Genomic DNA, 20,173 nt, shown 5'->3' on the forward strand with positions numbered 1-20,173 from the left:
AACAGACAAAAATTAATTATATTTCTATGTATCACCAACAGCAGAAAGCGAATTTAAAGATATCATTTACTATAAAATTAAAAACAAAACTATAATTACCTAGAAATAAATCTAACAGAAGAGGGGCAAATCTTCTTTGAGAGAAAGTATAAAATTGGAGAGATTTTGAAGAAGACCCAAACAAATGGAGAGAGAAGCCATGTTTCTGGATTGAAAAACCCAATATGCTAAATATGGTATGCTTTCCAGATAGAAAGTATCTCAGTAAAAAAATCCCAATAGGGTTTTGTGTGTGTGTGTGTGTGTGTGTGTGTGTGTGTGTGTGTGTGTGTATGTGTTTTATGGAATTCACCAACTGATTATAAAACTTAGATCGAAATGCAAAACACTAAGAATAGTCAAGAAAATTACTGAAGAAGAACAAAGTGGGTGAAATCGCTCAAAATATCAGGGTTTATTTCATTTTATTTTATTATTATTATTTTTAAAAAAAAATTTTTTTTAACGTTTTATTTTTATTTTTGAGACAGAGAGACAGAGCATGAATGGGGGAGGGGCAGAGAGAGAGGGAGACACAGAATCAGAAACAGGCTCCAGGCTCTGAGCCATCAGCCCAGAACCCGACGCGGGGCTCGAACTCACGGACCGTGAGATCGTGACCTGAGCTGAAGTCGGCCGCTTAACCGACTGAGCCACCCAGGTGCCCCTATTTTATTATTTTTTAAAGTTTTATTTATTTTGAGGGAGAGAGAGAAAGACAGAGAGAGGGGCAGAGAAGGAGAGAGAGAGTTTCAAGCAGGCTCCCTACTGTCAGTGTGGAGCCCGAGGTGGGGCTCAAACTCACGAACCATAAGATCATGACCTAGCCAAAATTAAGAACCAGATGCTTAACCGCTGAGCCACCCGGGAGCCCCTATTTTATTTCATTTTAAATGTTTATTTATTTTGAGAGAAAAAGGGATAGAGAATAAGTAGGGGAGGGGCAGAGAGACAGGGAGAGAGAGAATCCCAAGCGGGTTCCACACTGTCAGCACAGAGCTGGACACAGGGCTCAAACCCACAAACTGTGATATCATGACCTGAGCCAAAACCAAGTGTTGGACACTTAACCAGCTGAGCCACCCAGGCACCCCTATGAGGGTTTATTTTAAAGCTACAGTAATTTGGCTATGGCACTGGCCCTGGCATAGGCACATGCAGAGTAGATGGAATGAAATAAATTAGAAACCTGGAACCAGACCCACACATACATGAACACTGTAGCTATGCCAAAGGAAATACTAGGAAAAGGAAAGTCTTTTCACTGAATAGTGCTGGTGAAAATTGCGTATTCATTTGGAAAAGAAAATGAAATTTGGGCTATGAAAAAGATTATAAAACATGATATAAAGCAAAAGCCACAGAGAAAGACTGATAAATTTTCATATAGTAAAATTAAGAATATCTTTTCAGGGAAAGGCCAAGATGGCAGAGCAGCATGGAAGTTTTTTGCATCTCTCGTCCCTGAAACGCAGCCAGATCAACACCAAACCATCTTGCAATCTAGAAAATTGATCTGAGGACTAACTCAGAAATCTGTGTAACTTGAACCACAGAACTCAGCAGGTACGCAGTGTGGAGAGGTGAACTAGAGGAGACAGAAGCTGTGGAGGGTAGGGAGCTGTTTTTGCTTATGGACAGAGGATGGGGGGGGGGGTTGCTGGGGGAAGTATAGGACAGGCACTTGGCCTGAAAGCAGCTGGAGAAACAGAGAATGAGTGGAAACACCCATTAACAAGAAAGGGAGAAAGGAGAAAGGAGAGGGTTTGGATACCATTAAGAGTCTATAAATAGAGGGAGTGTAGAGGCTGAAATTCCACAGCTTGATATCTGGCAGAGCTCTGGTAGGAAGCACAGATCCCCAGGAGCAGACAACGAGGTCCGAGGGGTTGTCAGGTCACATGGGTAAAGGCAGTTCCCCTGCTGAGATGACATTTGGTAGAGGATGTGAGGCCTCCCTACAGGCAAAGGTCCCAGCAGACTCTGGAGAACAGCCATGTTTGCTGATGTTGGAACAAGGATGTTAGACGTGGTGAAGCCTGGCACCAGATGTGTGTTGTGATTTACCATAATCCCTGAAAGGCTGCGGCTACACAATCCCACGAACTTTTCCTGGGGCAGGCTGGCACCCAGCCAGTGTCTGGGCATCTGCAGCAGCACAGTTATGCGAACATTCCTGGGGGCGGCTGGCACCAGCCATTGCTCGGTGAGACCCTCCCTCCAGAGGGTCAGAGTGGGTCAGAGCTGCAGAGCCCTCAGAAGTGAGAAGTTTGGAAACACAGCCCCATCTGAGATAGAACTTGAAAGGGAGGTGCCACCTGGCGCTCAAAATCAACCACAAGAAAAAAATTGGAAAGACTACAAATACTTGAAGACTAAAGAACATCTTTCTAAAGAATGAATGGGCTAACCAAGAAATTAAAGGGAAAATTTAAAAGTACATGGAAGCCAATGAAAATGATAACATCACAGCCCAAAACGTCTGGGATGCAGCAAAGGCGGCCATAAGAGGGAAGTATATAGCAATGCAGGCCTTCCTAAAGAAGGAAGAAAAGTCTCAGATATACAACCTGAACTTACACCTAAAAGAACTGGAAAAAGAATAGCAAATAAAACCCCAAAACAGCAGAAGATGGGAAATAATAAATATTAGAGCAGAAATCAATGCTATTGAAACAAACAAACAAACAAAAAAACAAACAAACAAAAAAAGGCAGTAGAACAGTTCAATGAAACCAGGACTTGATTCTTTGAAAGTATTAACAAAATTGATGAACTCCTAGCCAGTTTGATCAAAAAGAAAAGGAAAGAACCCAAATAAATAAAATCACGAATGAAAGAGGAGTGATCACAACTAACACTGCAGAAGTACAAGCAATATAAGAGAATATTATGAGCAATTCTATGCCAATACATTGGGCAATCTGGAAGAAATGGACAAATTCCTAGACATATAAACAACCAAAACCGAAACAAGAAGAAATAGAAAATTTAAACAGATCCATAGCGCATAAAGAATCGAATTAGTAATCAAAAATCTCCCCAAAAACAAGAGTCTAGGGCCAGATGGCTTTCCAGGGGAATTCTACCAAACATTTAAAGAAGAGTTAACTCCTATTCTCTTGAAGCTGTTCCAAAAAATAGAAATGGAAGGAAAACTTCCAAACTCATTCTGTGAAGCCAGCATTACCTTGATTCCAAAACCAGACAGACACTCCACTAAAAAGGAGAACTATAGACCAATTTCCCTGATGAACATGGATGCAAAAATTCTCAACAAGATACTAGCCAACCAGATCCAACAATACACTTAAAAAATTATTCACCATGACCAAGTGGGATTTATACCTGGGATGTAGGGATGGTTCAATAACCACAAAACAATCAATGTGATACATCACATCAGTAAAAGGACAAGAACCACATGATCCTCTCAATAGATGCAGAAAAGGCATTTGACAAAATACATCATCCTTTCTTGATAAAAACCCTCAAGAAAGTAGGGATAGAAGGACCATACCTCAAGATCATAAAAGCCATGTATGAAAGACCCACCGCTAATATCCTCAATGGGAAAAACCTGAGAGCTTTTCCCCTAAGGTCAGGAACATGACAGAGATGTCCACTCTCGCTACTGTTATTCAACATAGCATTAGAAGACCTTACCTCAGCAATCAGACAACACAAAGAAATAAAAGGCATCCAAATCGGCAAAAAGGAGGTCACACTTTCACTCTTTGAAGATGACGTGGTACCGTATATGGAAAAACCCAAAAGATTCCACCAAAAAACTGCTAGAACTGATCCATGAGTTCAGCAAAGTCGCAGGATATAAAATCAATGCACAGAAATCTGTTGCATTTCTATACACCAATAACGAAGCAACAGAAGAAAGAGAAATCAAGGAATCGATCCCATTTACAATGGCACCAAAAAACATAAAATACCTAGGAATAAGCCTAATCAAGGAGGTGAAAAACCTATACACTGAAAACTAAAGAAAGCTTATGAAAGACATTGAAAAAGACACCAAAAAAAAATGGAACAATATTCCATGCACCTGGATTGGAAGAACAAATCTTGTTAAAATGTTGATACTACCCAAAGCAATCTATATATTCAATGCAATCCCTATCAAAATAACATCGGTATTTTTCACAAAGCTAACAAAAAATACCAAAATTTGTATGGAACCAGAAAAGACCCAGAATAGCCAAAGCATTCCTGAAAAAGAAAACCAAAGCTGGAGGCATCACAATCCCAGACTTGAAGATGTATTACAAAGCTGTAATCATCAAGACAGTATGGTACTGGCACAAAAACAGACACTTAGATCAATGGAAGAGAATAGAGGACCCAGAAATGGACCCACAAATGTATGGCCAACTAATCTTTGACAAAGCAGGAAAGAATATCCAATGGAATAAAGACAGTCTCTTCAGCAAGTGGTGCTGGGAAAACTGGACAGCGACATGCAGAAGAATGAACCTGGACCACTTTCTTACACCATACACAAAAATAAACTCAAAGTGGATGAAAGACCTAAAGGTAAGACAGGAAGCCATCAAAATCCTAGAGGAGAAAGCAGGCAAAAACCTCATTGACCTCGGCCACAACAACTTCTTACTCAACATGTCTCCAGAGACAAGGGAAACAAAAGCAAAAATGAACCATTGGGACCTCATAAATAAAAAGCTTCTGCTCAGCAAAGGAAACAATCAGCAAAACTAAAAGGCAACCAACAGAATGGGAGAAGATATTCGCAAATGACATATCAGATAAAGGATTAGTATCCAAAATCCATAAAGAATTTATCAAACTCAACACCCCCAAAAGCAAATAATGCAGTGAAGAAATGGGCAAAGATATGCATAAAACACTTCTCCAAAGAAGACATCCAGATGGCTAACAGACACATGAAAAAAATGCTCAACATCACTCATCTTCAGGGAAATCAAAACCACAATGATATACCACCTCACACCATGGCTAAAATTAACAACTCATGCAACAACAGATGTTGGCAAGGATGCAGAGAAAAAGGAACACTTTTGCACTGCTGGTTGGAATGCAAGCTGGTGCAGCCACTCTGGAAAACAGTATGGAAGTTCCTCAAAAAGTTAAAAATAGAACTACCCTATGACCCGGGAATTGCACTACTAGGTGTATATCCAAGGGATACAGGTGTGCTGTTTCAAAGGGACACATGCACCCCCATGTTTATAGCAGCACTATCAACAATAGCCAAAGTATGGAAAGAGCCCAAATGTCCATCGATGGATGAATGGATAAAGAAGATGCTATACACACACACACACACACACACACACACACACACACACAATGGAGTATTACTCGGCAATCAAAAAGAATGAAATCTTGCCATTTGCAACTATGTGGATGGAACTGGAACTGGAGGGTATTATGCTAAGTGAAATTAGTCAGTCGGAGAAAGACAAAAATTATATGACTTCACTCCTATGAGGACTTTAAGAGACAAAACAGATGAACATAAGGGAAGGGAAACAAAATATAAAAACTGGGAGGGGAGACAAAACAGAAGAGACTCATAAATATGGAGAACAAACTGAGGGTTGCTGGAGGCGTTGTGGGAGGGGGGATGGGCTGAATGGGTAAGGGGCATTAAGGAATTTACTCCTGAAATCATTGTTTCACTATATGCTAACTAATTTGGGTGTAAATTTTTAAAAATAAAAAATAAAATTTAAAAAAGTAAACATATAAGAGTGTAAGAATGAAAGATGTTATTTGCAACATATATAAAGAATAAAACTCAAATCCAATGTCCACTTAAAAAAAAAAAGACTACTCAAAAAAAAAGCACTATGCAAAAAAAGACAAGCAAATTGTGAATAACAGGTGAAACAGTGGTAACTTCATTAACAAAGAGTATAAATTAAAATGACTACAAGTGGGGCACCTGAGTGGCTCAGTTGGTTAGGGTCTGACTTGATTCAGGCTCAGGTCATGATCCCAGGGTTATGGGATCAAGCCTTGCATCGGGTACTGTGCTGAGTATGAAGCCTGCTTAGGTCTGTCTGTCTGTCTGTCTCTCTCTCTCTCCCTCTGCCTCACTCATTCATTCACTCTCTCTCTCTGTCTAAATAAATCAATTAAAATAAATAAGTAAAAAATAAAACGAATTTATTTATATTGAAGTTCGAAAAGAGGTAAAACTAAACTATCTTAAGGATGCATATATGTCAGTAATATTATAAATAAAAGCAAGAAAGTGATAAAGTCGGGATGGCAATTGCCTCTATGAAGGATGGCTGGTAGGCAAGGGACACGTGTAGATTTCTGGGCTCCTAGCAATGTTCTTTTTCTTGGCCTAAATGGTGGTTACTTTATAATAAAATTTTGCTCTACAATAAGTAAAATTGCACTAATGTATTTTTGTGTGTGTGTGCTTTACTGTTTGTGTTACAGCCCATGATTTAAACAAAGAAGAATGAGAAAGTTCTCTATATACTGATATGGAAAAATTCTTGACTTATATGTTGTAAAAAAAAGGTGTGGGAAAGTAAAAGTGTATATAATTTTCAAATTTGTTACTATTTATGGAAAGGAAGGGGGAGAGAGGGAGAGGAGGAGAAGAGAGAGAGAGAGAGAGAGATTGGCTTTAGAAGAGCAGGGTAATCCAAACACCAAACAGGTGTTGTCTCTGGGCAGGAGAAATAGATGGCCAAGAGACAGGGTCAGAAGAGTGAGTGTTCACTGTAAGACCCTTTGTTGTGTCTTTTGAATTTCACACCATCTGAATGTATTGCCTATTCAAAATAAATAAAATTACCTAAGAACAAAAAAGTTTTCTAGCAACTCTGACACTACTTACCCACAAGGGGCCGCTATTCGATGATGATTAAGTATTCCCTCACCAGGGAGAAACCTGAATGCTCCTGCCTCTCTCCAGGAAGTGAAGAAGTGTCATCATTTAGTTCTTACTTTATTCTACACATCATGTTCCAGGGGGAAAAAAACCCTCAATTCAATTTAAAACTATGCACCAAAAATAAATAATACACATGTAACATGGGATGAAAAAAAGAAAAAGCAGAGAGAGAAAATAAGCCAGGGTTGAGTTTACAAGAACCACAGCATTCACTACCTCTCCTGGAGTTAATGCACAAGTTAGATTCTAAGGTTTCTTGCCTATGATGCAAAAAAAAAAAAAAAAAAAAAAAAAAAAAAAAAAAAAAAAAAAAAAAAAAGCTGGGGAGGGAAGTATGGCCAGTGACAAATTCACAACAATCTTGTTCAGGAGAATATTAACACTAGGAAAAAAATTTCCCTGGAGGTCTGTTAAAGACAGTCTGAGAGGACCCTCCATGTGCTCGTCCTGACTGGTCTTAATGGCAATAATCCATGCACAGTTGGATTATGACTGTGTCACAGTTGTGACACCAAGCCACCTGTCTCTCCTAGAGAAGCGTAAGATGCTTTGGGACTTCAGATGAGGGCAGTTTCATTCATGGTTAGTCATGAATAAAAATGAAAGTAAGAATGCATGCTGTAGAAAAAGAGGGAAAGCCTCAACACTGTACTTTAAAAAAAATCCCCTGTCTTACACGTAAGGTAGAGAGTGGGTGTCTTCACTTGGCTGGATTTTTCAAAATTTGGTTATTGCAATGAATTCTCTTTTTTCTTAAAGCTGAACAGTTTGTGCTTTAGGCTACTAAGGGGTTAAATGCTATACTCTAAGTTCAAGGGGAATTAGCCCTGCTCAAATCGCTGCTGGTTAACACAGGCAGGGCTCTGGGCAATATAAAGGCGGGGAAACCAGGGGCCAGGAGACACAGCTTCCTTTGTGACAGGAGCTACAACAATTATAAAAACACTTGGGCAGTCATGGAATTATCTGATATTCAAAGGAAAAAAATAGCTGTCATTGGTGGTGGCTTGGTAAGAATCTATTTGGATATATTATTCCTGTTAGCGATATTGTATTAGTTGTCATTATTCTTAATAATTATTATAAATCACTTGTACAGATTGTTCATCTTCTTGTGGGACTTTTCTGATATTTAAAGACACCTACTTTAAATGTGGTATCAGTTTTCATGTGCTGTTTCTTAGGAAAGGAATTTTATTTCCATGAGGTACAAAAGTGTCTGTTTTCCCTTATCATTTCAGATTAGCATTTCCTAAAAACAGAAAATAGAGCAAATTGAATTTGATTTATCCCCATGTTGACTATGTTTATAAAACAGATATTAGGGTAAATAGTCATTTTAATCAAAATATTTGCCTCATCTGGTGAATAACTCAGTTTATATGGTCTAATAATAAGAATAAAAGCTAATGCAAAATCATTATGTTGGATGTTTGCAAGTTATTTGAGTAGTTGGGAGGAGCACCTATTTGGTTGCCTGACTTATTTGGCTTGTCCAATGGAGCACGGAAAGTGGTAGAGTGAGGGGCTCCCATGTCACTGAGCAAATGAGATTAACCTGCAAAGTCTTGCCCCACACCTAAAAAATGGGTCGGGGGGGCGTTTCTCCTCTGTAGCCATTGTTATCTTAACAAAGCTGCTTCTGTTTACTGTGGGGCTGCCTGAAGTAAACTATATTGTTTTCCTCTCTCAACAGAACTCCTATTTTGGAATAAAAATATCACTACTAGTAAAAGCTTCATCATTTTGTTTTCACCTTTGCTGTAATCATTTACAGGCTTTTAGCTCATAAGAATTCGTTCATTCATTTACTCAACAAAAATTTCTTAAGGGCCTAATATACACCAGACACCGTTCACGGCTGCATATAGATTAGTATAGTTTATACCACACATATATTTACATAGTATATGCCAATTTTGTCTTTTGTTCTGCCTTTGCTATGATCTTTCCTCAAAGTACTGTGACAGAACATTTCTGGTTCTAAATTTCAAAATGCTAAGGAATGTTGTCACATGCCATGTTGGTAAATACACGTGACATATGTTGTCATTTCTTTATACTGGGCTTCAGTCTAATTCTTTCCTATCAAAATGTTGCATAAAGTGAGAATTCATGTATTCAGTGCAATGGCATTGAGTGCACACTATTTGCCAACATTGTTTTAGTTACTAGGAAGACAGTGGTGAGCATTCCATGGAGGTGAAGGAGAGTGGAGAAGAAAACAAATACATCATTTCAGTGAGAGATAGACCCTGTAAAGAAATGCAAATAGGGCAAAGCTGTAGAAAGTCTTCACGAGTGTCCATTTAGAGTGTGGTCAAGGGTGGCCTTGCGGAGGTGCCTGAATAATAGAAGGAAGCAACCATGTGAGGGGTTACAGAAAGCATTCCAGGCAGAGGGAAGAGCCTGAAGGGAAATGCTGAGGTGTTCAAGGAGCAGACAGAAAGGCAGAAAGAACAAGGCTGGAGAAGAGTAGTTCTGCAGGTAAGAGAGATGAGACAGCCAGATCCTCCAGGATCTGGGCGAGACAAGAAGACTGGGGTTTATTCTGAGCACAATAGGAAACCGCTGGAGGACTTGAGGCAAGAAAGTGAGTTCTGATTTGAAAAGATTCCTTGAGCTAGTGTGAGGAGAAGGCCTGGAAAATTTTAAGACAAGATAGACCCATTAAGAGGCTGTTGTGTTTGTCCAAGACTTGGACGAGGGTAGCAGCAGTGACACCTCTTAAAATGTCTCTTATCAAAGGGGAGATAACTATGTGGTTGCATATATGATTTTGGAAGGCATAAAAGTGTGACTGTCATCCGTGCATTTCTCACTGAATAACATTTAAAGTCTTCATCATGCAGCCACTTCACTATCTGGGCACAAACATGTGCTAGAACATGGAAGACATGTATTAGAAGCAACTAAAATTCCTCGGCAAAGGCATTCTATCTACCTTATTATGCAGGCTCATACCCAGGAATCATGTTTGATTCCTTTTTTTGTCATTTTATGCAAACGCCTTTTCTCTTTTACTCCCCTAGTAAGCCTTAGTGATTTTCTACTCAAAATCGATTTCATCTCCGGCCATTGCTACCATCTCAGTCCAGGCCATCATCGTCCCTCATCCACCTCCTGTGTGAGCCCCCAGCTTCTCCTCTTATCCACAGACAGTTCATTCTCCACATAGCAGCCCCAACGGTCTGCTTTTATTTAATTTGTTTTTTTATTCTTGAGAGAGAGAGAGAGCATGAGCAGGGGAAGGGCAGAGAGGAAGACAGAAAGAATCCCAAGCAGACTCTGCACTGTTAGCATGAAGCCTGATGCGAGGTTCGAGCTCACGAACCGTGAGATCATGACCTGAGCCAAAATTAAGAGTCAGATCCTTAATCAGCTGAGGCACCCAGGCTCCCCCCACAATGATCCTTTTAAAACATAAGTCTGGTAATTATCACTCTTCGCTAATACCTTCCAATGGTATCCCCTTGCAAATAAAATAAAATCCAACTCTTTACCAAAGGTCCTAGTTGAACTGAGCCTGTCTACCTGCCTGGCTTCACCCTTTCGCTGTTTTATGTTTTTAAATATTATCTATCAGCAACCCAAAAGACACACTTTATTTGTTCTGGGTTTTAACCTATTTATTAAATGTCAACTCCAACTAGAATATAAGCTCCTATTTACCAATGTATTCCAGTGGCTGGAACCATGCCCTCACTACTTAATGTTATTATTTAGTTAGTATTTGATAGATGAATAAATAAGAGGGATGAAAATTCTCTTAAGGATATGAGCATGAAGGACATGTGACAACGGACGAAAGCTTGAATATTGAGCATATTATGAAAAAAGGTATTAAATAAAGCAGTTCAAGAAGGTTAAATTACATACATAGAGGACAAATTAATTTTCTTGCCCATATTCTTTCTTGTGTCTTTTTGTTCACTTTCCCATTCTCTTCTTGCCCATGGGCCATATCCTAGTACTTTATACTGTCTACCACATTGAAGGCTCTCCCTAGCCCCTAGGGGAAAAATTGCAACATAGTTAAGAGCTTTCACTTAGAAGTCCAAAGAAAACAGTGAATTTGACCTTTTTCTTTCTTTCTTTCTTTCTTTTTTTTTTTTTTTTTTTGGTCCAGTGGTGGCCTTACCTAGTGAAAAGTCACCCTCTAAGAATTGTCCTTGCCTTGCTGTAAGTGGCCATCTGATCCTTTGATAGACCAATTAATTTCTTTTCTTTGAAGACAAGCCGAATCAAAGAGGTCAGAAGGAATCCACAGATAAATGAAGGAACTCTCATGAGAAACTAAAGATAAAAGAAACTAAACCCTGAAAATTTTACAAAAACCTTAATCTTAATATTTAGAAAAATCACTGTACGATTTAGACATTTTCCTCTTTCTGTGACACACTGCTTCCTAAACCCTTCCCCTGCAGATGGGATTACCTCCTGGCAGCTGAAGGATCAACCCATAAAGTCCTCTTGCCTCCTGGAAATGCCCACAGGGTTTTGTTTGCTTTTATCATATGCTGCATTCTATACAAGTTATTGATATGCATGGGTTATTTCCCCATGGAAGACATTTAACCTTCTAAATCTTGATATTGTCTTATCTTTGGGTCCTGCTCCCTTCCCTTTTATAAAGGTTATCCCAGTGCCTTATACTGTCAAACACACTAACATATTTTGTGTGTATGAGTTTGCTTTCAGAAGAAAGTAAGGAATCATACATTTACAACTTGTGGGCAATCAAAAGAAAGACAATGTTTTCCATCAGAATGGTGTCATAAGGAATGCCATCCTTGAAAAAGGATTTGAAAAATAACCTCTATGTTTCAGGCTACAGGTGTAGCTTTCCAATTCTAACAAGTTAGCCTCAGGGGGAAAAACCCATAGAATCTTCTTTATTCTGTGTTATAATATGTTTTCTGGGTTTTTTTTTTTAAGTTTATTTTGAGAGAGAGAGAGAGAGAGAGCACAAGTGAGAGGAGGGTAGAGAGAAAATCCAGAGCAGGCTCCACACTCTCAACGCGGAGGAGGATGCGGGGCTCAAACTCACAAACCGTGAGATCATGACCTGGGCCGAAACCAAGAGTTAGCCGCTCAACCAACTGAGCCTCCCAGGTGCCCCTATGTTTTCTCTTTTTGCAAAGTGACAAGCCAGTGAAGTCAAAAGAAAGTCTATCTAACCTGTCCAGTGTCCTCAAGCTATGTTCATCCTCAGGTCCTTGGTATTCAGAAATGCTGCTTCTGATGACTATTATCAGTGTTTAGCAATATGATAGAAACGGCCGAGCCGAAGGGCACTCTTTGGGTGACAGCTACAGCTCCTTGAGCCCTCATTTTCTGTGTGAAGCCAGGAGCATTAGCTGAAAGAACTACTGAGGATTCCGGGCTCAGCTGTCACCACTGTTGAACGTGCCCACTGTTGTAGCACACATTCCAAAGATGTATCGCAGGGTGTCATTGAAGGATTTCTTCTGTCTCCTCTGCTGATAAGCAACCCCACTACACATTGTTTTGTGATTCATTCTCCCTATGATTGTGCTAGCAAAATTCTCCTTGGAAAGGTATTTAGAGGTTAAAGTCTTTCAAAATATTCGATTGAGGAGAATAGCAAATTTTATGACTTGTTGTCCATAATCATGACCTGTCCGCTGGTATTCAAATCAGGTTAGTGGCCTCTGTTGATGAAATTGCCTTAGAAACAACTGATCCTTGACTCTAGGAGAGGGTGCGTGTCATGTCTATAGATGTCAGATTCCCTCGTGGATTTATAGGCTTAAAGTGGTCTTGAGGCTATATTGGCACAAGAATGTGTTTCTGTCCTGTATTCTTGGGATCTTTCGACCTCACCAGGCACTCTTCACTCAGCTGATTGCAACAGAAGGAGCATTTGGTAATGAGGGGACTATAATCAGTTGGGAGGACAGGAAATACCACAGAACACCAGATCGCTACCTCTTTTAACTCTAAAATTTGACTGCTTCCTTTTCACACTTTCTTACCCACACATCTCTAGCTTTGTTCCCAATCTGGTCTTTACAAAAGTAGAAATCAAATGTCACCTAGAATTTTTACTTTTGCCAAATATCCTAGATACGTATAAACCGTCGATTATCTATAATCTTAGGTCAAGGCCTATAGATAGCCTGGTTCAGGCGCACACTTTTTATTTTCTGCAAATATTAACAAGACAAACCATGTAAAGAACATAATTACTATGAGCCTTTATTCTTATTCTTATTTTATTAATATGAAAGTAAATAAAACTCTAATCACTCTACTCTTGATTTCTACTCCCTAGTCACCGAACCTTATATATGAGAAACGCTCATTTCTGCACTAATATCTATCCCTTCTTAAAATTTTTTAAAAATGTTTATTCATTTTTAAGAGAGAGCACGCGTGCACATGAGCAGGGGAGGGGCAGAGAGAGAGGGAGATAGAATCCGAAGCAGGCTCCAGGGTCTGAGCTGTCAGCACAGAGCCCAATGCCAGGCTAGATCCCATGAACCGGGAGATCATGACCTGAACTGGAATTGGGCACTTAACCGACTGAGCCATCCAGGTGCCCCCACACTAATATCTAGCACCTTCTACAAACAGGAGTGGAGTGGATTTCTCTGTGGCTGTAGAAGTCATCCTGAATTTGCTCTATGGCTAGGGACAAGTTTTGATCTCACTCTGTAGCTTTCCTCAGCCTCTTTTCTAGTTCTCCTTGTGCTTTGATCCCTCTCATCAAACAGGTTTATGATTAGTATTTAGCTGTATCTCTAATTCTCCAGGAGGTTTGACTAACGCTTTGAGATTTTTTTTTTTTTTTTTGCTACCCAGACAGACTCTTTTTTTTTTTTTTTAACGTTTATTTATTTTTGAGACAGAGAGAGACAGAGCATGAACGGGGGAGGGGCAGAGAGAGAGGGAGACACAGAATCTGAAACAGTCTCCAGGCTCTGAGCTGTCAGCACAGAGCCCGATGCGGGGCTCGAACTCACAGACCATGAGATCATGACCTGAGCCGAAGTCGGACGCTTAACCGACCAAGCCACCCAGGCGCCTCCCCAGACAGACTCTTAAGGTGCCTCATAAACTACACTGTTACCTATGTAACACAGAGTTTGATCATTCACCCCTCAGAGTTTGCTCATTTACTGCTGTGTGAGCAGTACCTGCAATGGAACCAATAGCTTTAGGGAGCTCAAAGCTTAACTGCCTCGAAGCTTAACTGTCTGTTTTGCTTCCCTTATCATTTGTCCCCAAATACTTTTGGACAGTTTGTCCATGATCCACACGTACATCTGTCCACTCAAAGAGAAAAGGCCTCACATACGAGTGATTGTTGTCCCCTCATATATAGGCGTCACTCACTGTTGGTGGTGACCTAACTTGGTACTTCTTTTCTGGAAGACAGTTTGAAAAACTCTGTATCTATCAATAGTCTTAAAAATGTGTGTGTGTGTGGGGGGCGTGGGGTGGATTTCAGAAAGCTGCACCAGCTATTTCTTTCTTGAAGCTGGCCTCAGAGAGGTATTGCCTTCAGAGATGAAGAGAGATGAAAAGCAATTAAGAATCTTTAACGTGGTCTCTCAAAAACACCAAGAGAGGGAAATTCTCTTCAACCTAAGAGAGATGACAAGCAATTAAGAATCTTTAACGTGGTCTCTCAAAAACACCAAGAGAGGGAAATTCTCTTCAACCTAAGAGAGATGACAAGCAATTAAGAATCTTTAACGTGGTCTCTCAAAAACACCAAGAGAGGGAAATTCTCTTCAACCTAAGAGAGATGACAAGCAATTAAGAATCTTTAACGTGGTCTCTCAAAAACACCAAGTCTAGGGAAATTCAAAACCTGCAACAAAACCTTAAAAATAATCTTGTCCCACACACTCTCAGTTTCTTTCACCTGCTTTGTAGCTACTCCGAAAACAAAACCAGAGAAGATCAGGCAAACTCCTACAACAGTCTAGGCTGTCAGCATCCTCTCCCCAACTTATTTCAGACCCCCTTCTTTCTCTCCACTCTATCTGCTTTCATTCCGCTATTATCTTTATTCCTCCCTGGTGCTAAGACCCAGGAGCCAATGGGGCACCATTTCATTGTTGCAATTTTATCAAAAGAAATAAATGGGTGCATTATGATTGTTTATAATCCAAAAAATTAAAATACTTTAATGTCCAAATATAAGGGCATTGCATACAAGGTAATGTAAAGCAATTATTTTAATATTTTGATTTAAAATATTTTCTGGGATTTACTGGGTGGCTTAGTTGGTTAAGCATCAGGCTCTTGGTTTCAGCTCAGGTCATGATCTCACCGTTCATGAGTTCAAGCCTTGCATCAGTCTCTGTGCTGATGCTGCAGAGCCTCTTTGGACTTCTCCCTCTCTCCCTCTCTCTCTCTGTCCCTCCCCTGCCTATGCTTTCTCTCTCTCAAGATAAATAAATAAAACTTCATAAATAAATAAAATAAATAAAGTATTTATGACATGGAATATATTCACAATATACTATTATTTTTTTAAACAAAATAATAAAATGAAATCTACAATATGCTACCATTTTTAAGAGAAATATTATGTTTTATATACATAGAAAATTTTAACACTGGTTCTTCCTGATGGTGAGATTGTGGAAGATTAGTTTTTTCCTTCATATTTATCTGTGTTTTTTAACTTTTTAATTTAAAAATGTTGAGTTCTTACTAAGTATCAGGTATTGTGGCTTGGACTAGAAATAGAAAGAGTGATAAAATATGAGTCTTCCCAATATCATTACTCTCTGGGAACTTACAGCCTGTGGGAAAGTCAGACAGGAATGTAAATAATTAATTCAGTTCATTGTGATAGATATTAAAACACATATATTAATACAGATATCTGCAGAATTATAGATTCTCCTCTTTTGGAGGAGGAGAGTCATCAAGAAAAATGGCACTGAGAACATGAGTCTTGAAAGAAGGCTAAGCATCTTACAGATACAGAAAGCAGGAAAGGATAGTTTAAGTAAAGGGAACATTATATTCAAAGGCATGGAGTATAAAAACGTATGGCGTATTCAAGAAATGTGCAGTAACTTTGGTATGCCTAAGACAGAGAATGGCAAAAAAATGAATTGAAGAGAAGTTGGGGTCACATGTAAGAATCTTTTAGTTCATGTTAAAAATTTGGGACTTTTTTCTGCAGACTTATGAGGAGCTAATAAAGGACTTTAAGACAAAAAGAAAAAAAAAAATTCATCCTCTAATTTTTGTCTCCTAAGAGACACCCCGGCCAGTGTGGAGTATGGCTTGAATAGGTAGAGACTGGGAAGATTCTTGGAAAACCATCACAGTAGTCCAGATGAAAGGTCATGACTTCTTTAGAGAAGTGTCTATTCATGTCTTCTGCCCATTTCTTCACTGGATTATTTGTTTTTCAGGTGTGGAGTTTGGTGAGTTCTTTATAGATTTTGGATACTAGCTCTTTGTCCAGTATGTTATTTGCAAATATCTTTTCCCGTTCTGTCAGTTGCTTTCTAGTTTTGTTTTGTTTCCTTTGCACTGCAGAAGCTTTTTATCTAAATAATCCAGTGAACAAATGGGCAGAAGACATGAATAGACACTTCTCTAAAGGAGACATCCAAATGGCCAACAGGCACATGAAGAGATGCTCAATATCACTCCTCATCAGGGAAATACAAATCAAAACCACACTGAGATATCACCTCACACCAGTCAGAGTGGCTAAAATGAACAAATCAGGAGACTATAGATGCTGGAGAGGATGTGGAGAAATGGGAACCCTCTTGCACTGTTGGTGGGAATGCAAACTGGTGCAGCCACTCTGGAAAACAGTGTGGAGGTTCCTCAAAAAATTAAAAATAGATCTACCCTATGACCCAGCAATAGCACTGCTAGGAATTTACCCAAGGGACACAGGAGTGCTGATGCATAAGGGCACCTGTACCCCAATGTTTATGGCAGCACTCTCAACAATAGCCAAATTATGGAAAGTGCCTAAATGTCCATCAACTGATGAATGGATAAAGAAGTTGTGGTTTATATATACAATGGAATACTATTTGACAATGAGAAAGAATGAAATGTGGCCTTTTGTAGCAACGTGGATGGATGTGGAAAGTGTTATGCTAAGTGCAATAAGTCATACAGAGAAAGACAGATACCATATGTTTTCACTCTTATGTGGATCCTGAGAAACTTAACAGAAGTCCATGGGGGAGGGGAAGGGAAAAAAAAAGTTACAGAGAGGGAAGGAGGCAAACCATAAGAGACTCTTAAAAACTGAGAATAAACTGAGGGTTGATGGGGGGTGGGAGGGAGGGGTAAGTGGGTGATGGGCATTGAGGAGGGCACCTGTTGGGATGAGCACTGAGTGTTGTATGGAAACCAATTTGACAATAAATTTCATATAAAGAAAGAAAGAAAGAAAGAAAGAAAGAAAGAAAGAAAGAAAAAAGAAAAAAAGAAAGGTCATGAGGACCCTAGAAAGAGAATGGAGACTATGAGTAGGAGGTCTATTTTGAGAAAGGTTCAAGAGGATCAATAGGCCTTGTTGCCTGATGAAATGTATATTGGCAAGTAAAAGGTGTGTTAAACATTCTCCGAAGTATCCTGGTTGGTTGAACTAGTGGGCAGAGTTGCCATTCTCTAACATGGAATCCAGAAGGTGGAGGTTTGAAGGCTGAGGGAGGGGAATAAGTTGTATTTGAGGCATGTTGAGATGGAGATACCTGTAAGACCCCCAGGTAGAAAGAGGTTCACTAAACAGACACGAGTTCAGGAGAGGGATCAAGGCTAGAGAAAAAGTCCTAAGAACACTCACAGTAAGTGTGTGTGACATTCACTTTTTCATCGTCAGAGGAGGACAATCAAGACTATTTCTTGGCTTCAAAGAACAAGTCCAGATGATACAGGCTGGAGAGTTCAGGCTAAGGCTTAAATATTAAAACATATATGCAATAGCACTCAATTCTAGCAGATGTAATCATTACTACTCAAGTATGAAGACATTTTTATGTGCTAATTTCACAGTAAGTGCAGTTAACAATCTGGTTCTTTTCATTACACTGATATGTTCAAAGATCAAATTCTTGAGAAATCAAAGTATCATTCAACAAGTGGGAGATATAAACAGGCTTTTCTGTTTGGTGACAAACTTAGGAAGGCCTATGATTCTTAGGGAGAGTTTTGTTTCATTAAGTCAAAAGTAGTCAACACCACTTAACATTACATTATCAGATTAATTTCAAACACATAATAAAGAGGCATAAAATGCATGAAATTTTTATAATTATGATGCTCCTTCCTACTAGGGTCAGGATTTATAAATTAAAAGGTACAGTTTTCCTGAACAATCATTGCCAGAGAGGTCACATGAGAACCCGCAGAAACTTGGCGAATCCTCTTGCATAAAAATGAGACAGCTAAACACCAGAGAAGCATACTTCAGTATTTACATAAAAGAAATTTTCAATTTTTTTTAATGTTTATTTTTGAGAAAGAGACAGAGACAGAGCATGAGCAGGGGAGGGGCAGAGAGAGAAGGAAATACAGAATTTGAAGCAGGCTCCAGGCTCTGAGCCATCAGCACAGAGCCTGACTTGGGGCTTGAACTCATGAGCTGAGCCATGAGATCATGACCTGAGCTGAAGTCGGAGACAACCAACTGAGCCACCCAGGCACCCCTCAAACGATGTTTCTAATTAGTAAGTTAGGCATCAATATTATGGGCCAGGGTGGGGTCAAACATATGACTTGCAAAAAAGGAAGTCGGAAGAGACAGGAAAAGAAGGTAGAGAAACAGAAGAACAACAGGGTCAATCCATAATTATGTAACCAAGGAATCACCTCAGAGCTCTGTTTATGTACAAACAGGCTTGACTAGTTGTTATTAAAGCTTTTAACTTGCAAATTATTCTATGATCAAACAGTTTACTCTTGTGGACTTTTGGTGATTCAAAATAAATATAGAGACATTTCATAATTGTCTGCAAACTTAACAGAACCGCCCTTTCTCTGTCAAGGCTGACCTCCAAGAATGCACATCATGGAAAGCCTGTACTGCTCCTAGGTATCCTACCCTGCCCCATTTCTTCTCTCCTTTCACCTCTCTCATCTCTAGTTATGCTGAGAAACCAGCTGAGCCTTAACTGAGAGTCTGTGGTGGGCTCACAGTGGTTTACACACATTTTCCCTTCCATTTATATCTTTATGTCTTATTAGCTTTTTTGCCAGTGTAACAACTAAAGAAGGTGCTGACAGTTCCAATTAAGCACATTTTACAGAAGGTGAGAAGGGGAAATAAAGGTAGAATGAAAAAAGCACTTTATTAGCTATGTTACTAATCCTTCTAGCTGAGCTTGTATAACATCTACATATATATGAACACACTGTGGTCTTGCAGAAGACTTTTATTTACTTTTCTTCTTGTCTATTAATTATAAAAAGAAGTAGTAACTCACCTCACCACTTAACACTAGAAATAACACATTGCCAATGACATCTATCACCCTCTGTGTTAATTATAAACATTGCCCTGAATCTTGTGTTTATCATTCACTTGCATAAGTTCTATGTATATATGATATATTTATCTCATATAAACACACATAAATAATTCACATATATGCTTCTAAAATTTACGTGTATACATATATTTGTGGTTTAGGGTTGGTTGTCTTTATTTATCAGAGTGCCATGCAGAACGAAATCATCTGGGGCTTATTCTTTTCACTTATAGTACTACTAAAATATTCATATTATTTCCTTTCATTGTGTGAATATGCCATGATTTATTTTTCATTCCTCTTTGATGGCCATTTGGGCTGTTTCCAATATTTTTGTTTACCTGCTTTAGTTATGAAGAGTACTGCTCTGAACATTCTGACTTGTGCCCCCTAGGCATATGCCTTAACGAGACATTGCAGATTTGTCAGATATAGGAGTATTCAGTTTGACAACATCATCACTAGTAATGTATAAGAGTTTCCACTGGGCCTCATTCTCTCTAACACGTGATTTTTCATGAACCAAGATTATGTTTAATCCTATTGTGTCCACATCACTTGGCATTACATCTCCCCTTGCCCCATGAGGAACCATGTATACGTGTTCAGTTGGCGAACACACAAGAAATGTTGGGTACTGGAGAGGGATCAATACCTGCCAACCTTAGAAAAGGCTGAAGAGGAATATCCACTCTGGGCAGCTTCCTCTCCCCAGATCCTGGAA

At 39.3% G+C, this 20,173-nt stretch overlaps 1 protein-coding gene across 1 annotated transcript in view; it reads left to right on the forward strand.

Annotated features, from left to right (window-relative positions):
* The first annotated feature begins 7,830 nt into the window (after positions 1 to 7,830).
* Positions 7,831 to 20,173, forward strand: part of KMO (kynurenine 3-monooxygenase) — a 62,899-nt gene continuing 50,556 nt past the window's right edge. Inside the window, 1 exon segment of the mRNA XM_019423138.2 lies at positions 7,831 to 7,962. Within this exon segment, the coding sequence (XP_019278683.1) occupies positions 7,909 to 7,962 (54 nt within the window). The 5' untranslated portion in view covers positions 7,831 to 7,908.

This window comes from Panthera pardus, unplaced genomic scaffold (assembly GCF_024362965.1).
Source record: "Panthera pardus isolate Hobbes unplaced genomic scaffold, ASM2436296v1 HiC_scaffold_21, whole genome shotgun sequence".
In the NCBI taxonomy this organism is placed as follows: domain Eukaryota; kingdom Metazoa; phylum Chordata; class Mammalia; order Carnivora; family Felidae; genus Panthera; species Panthera pardus.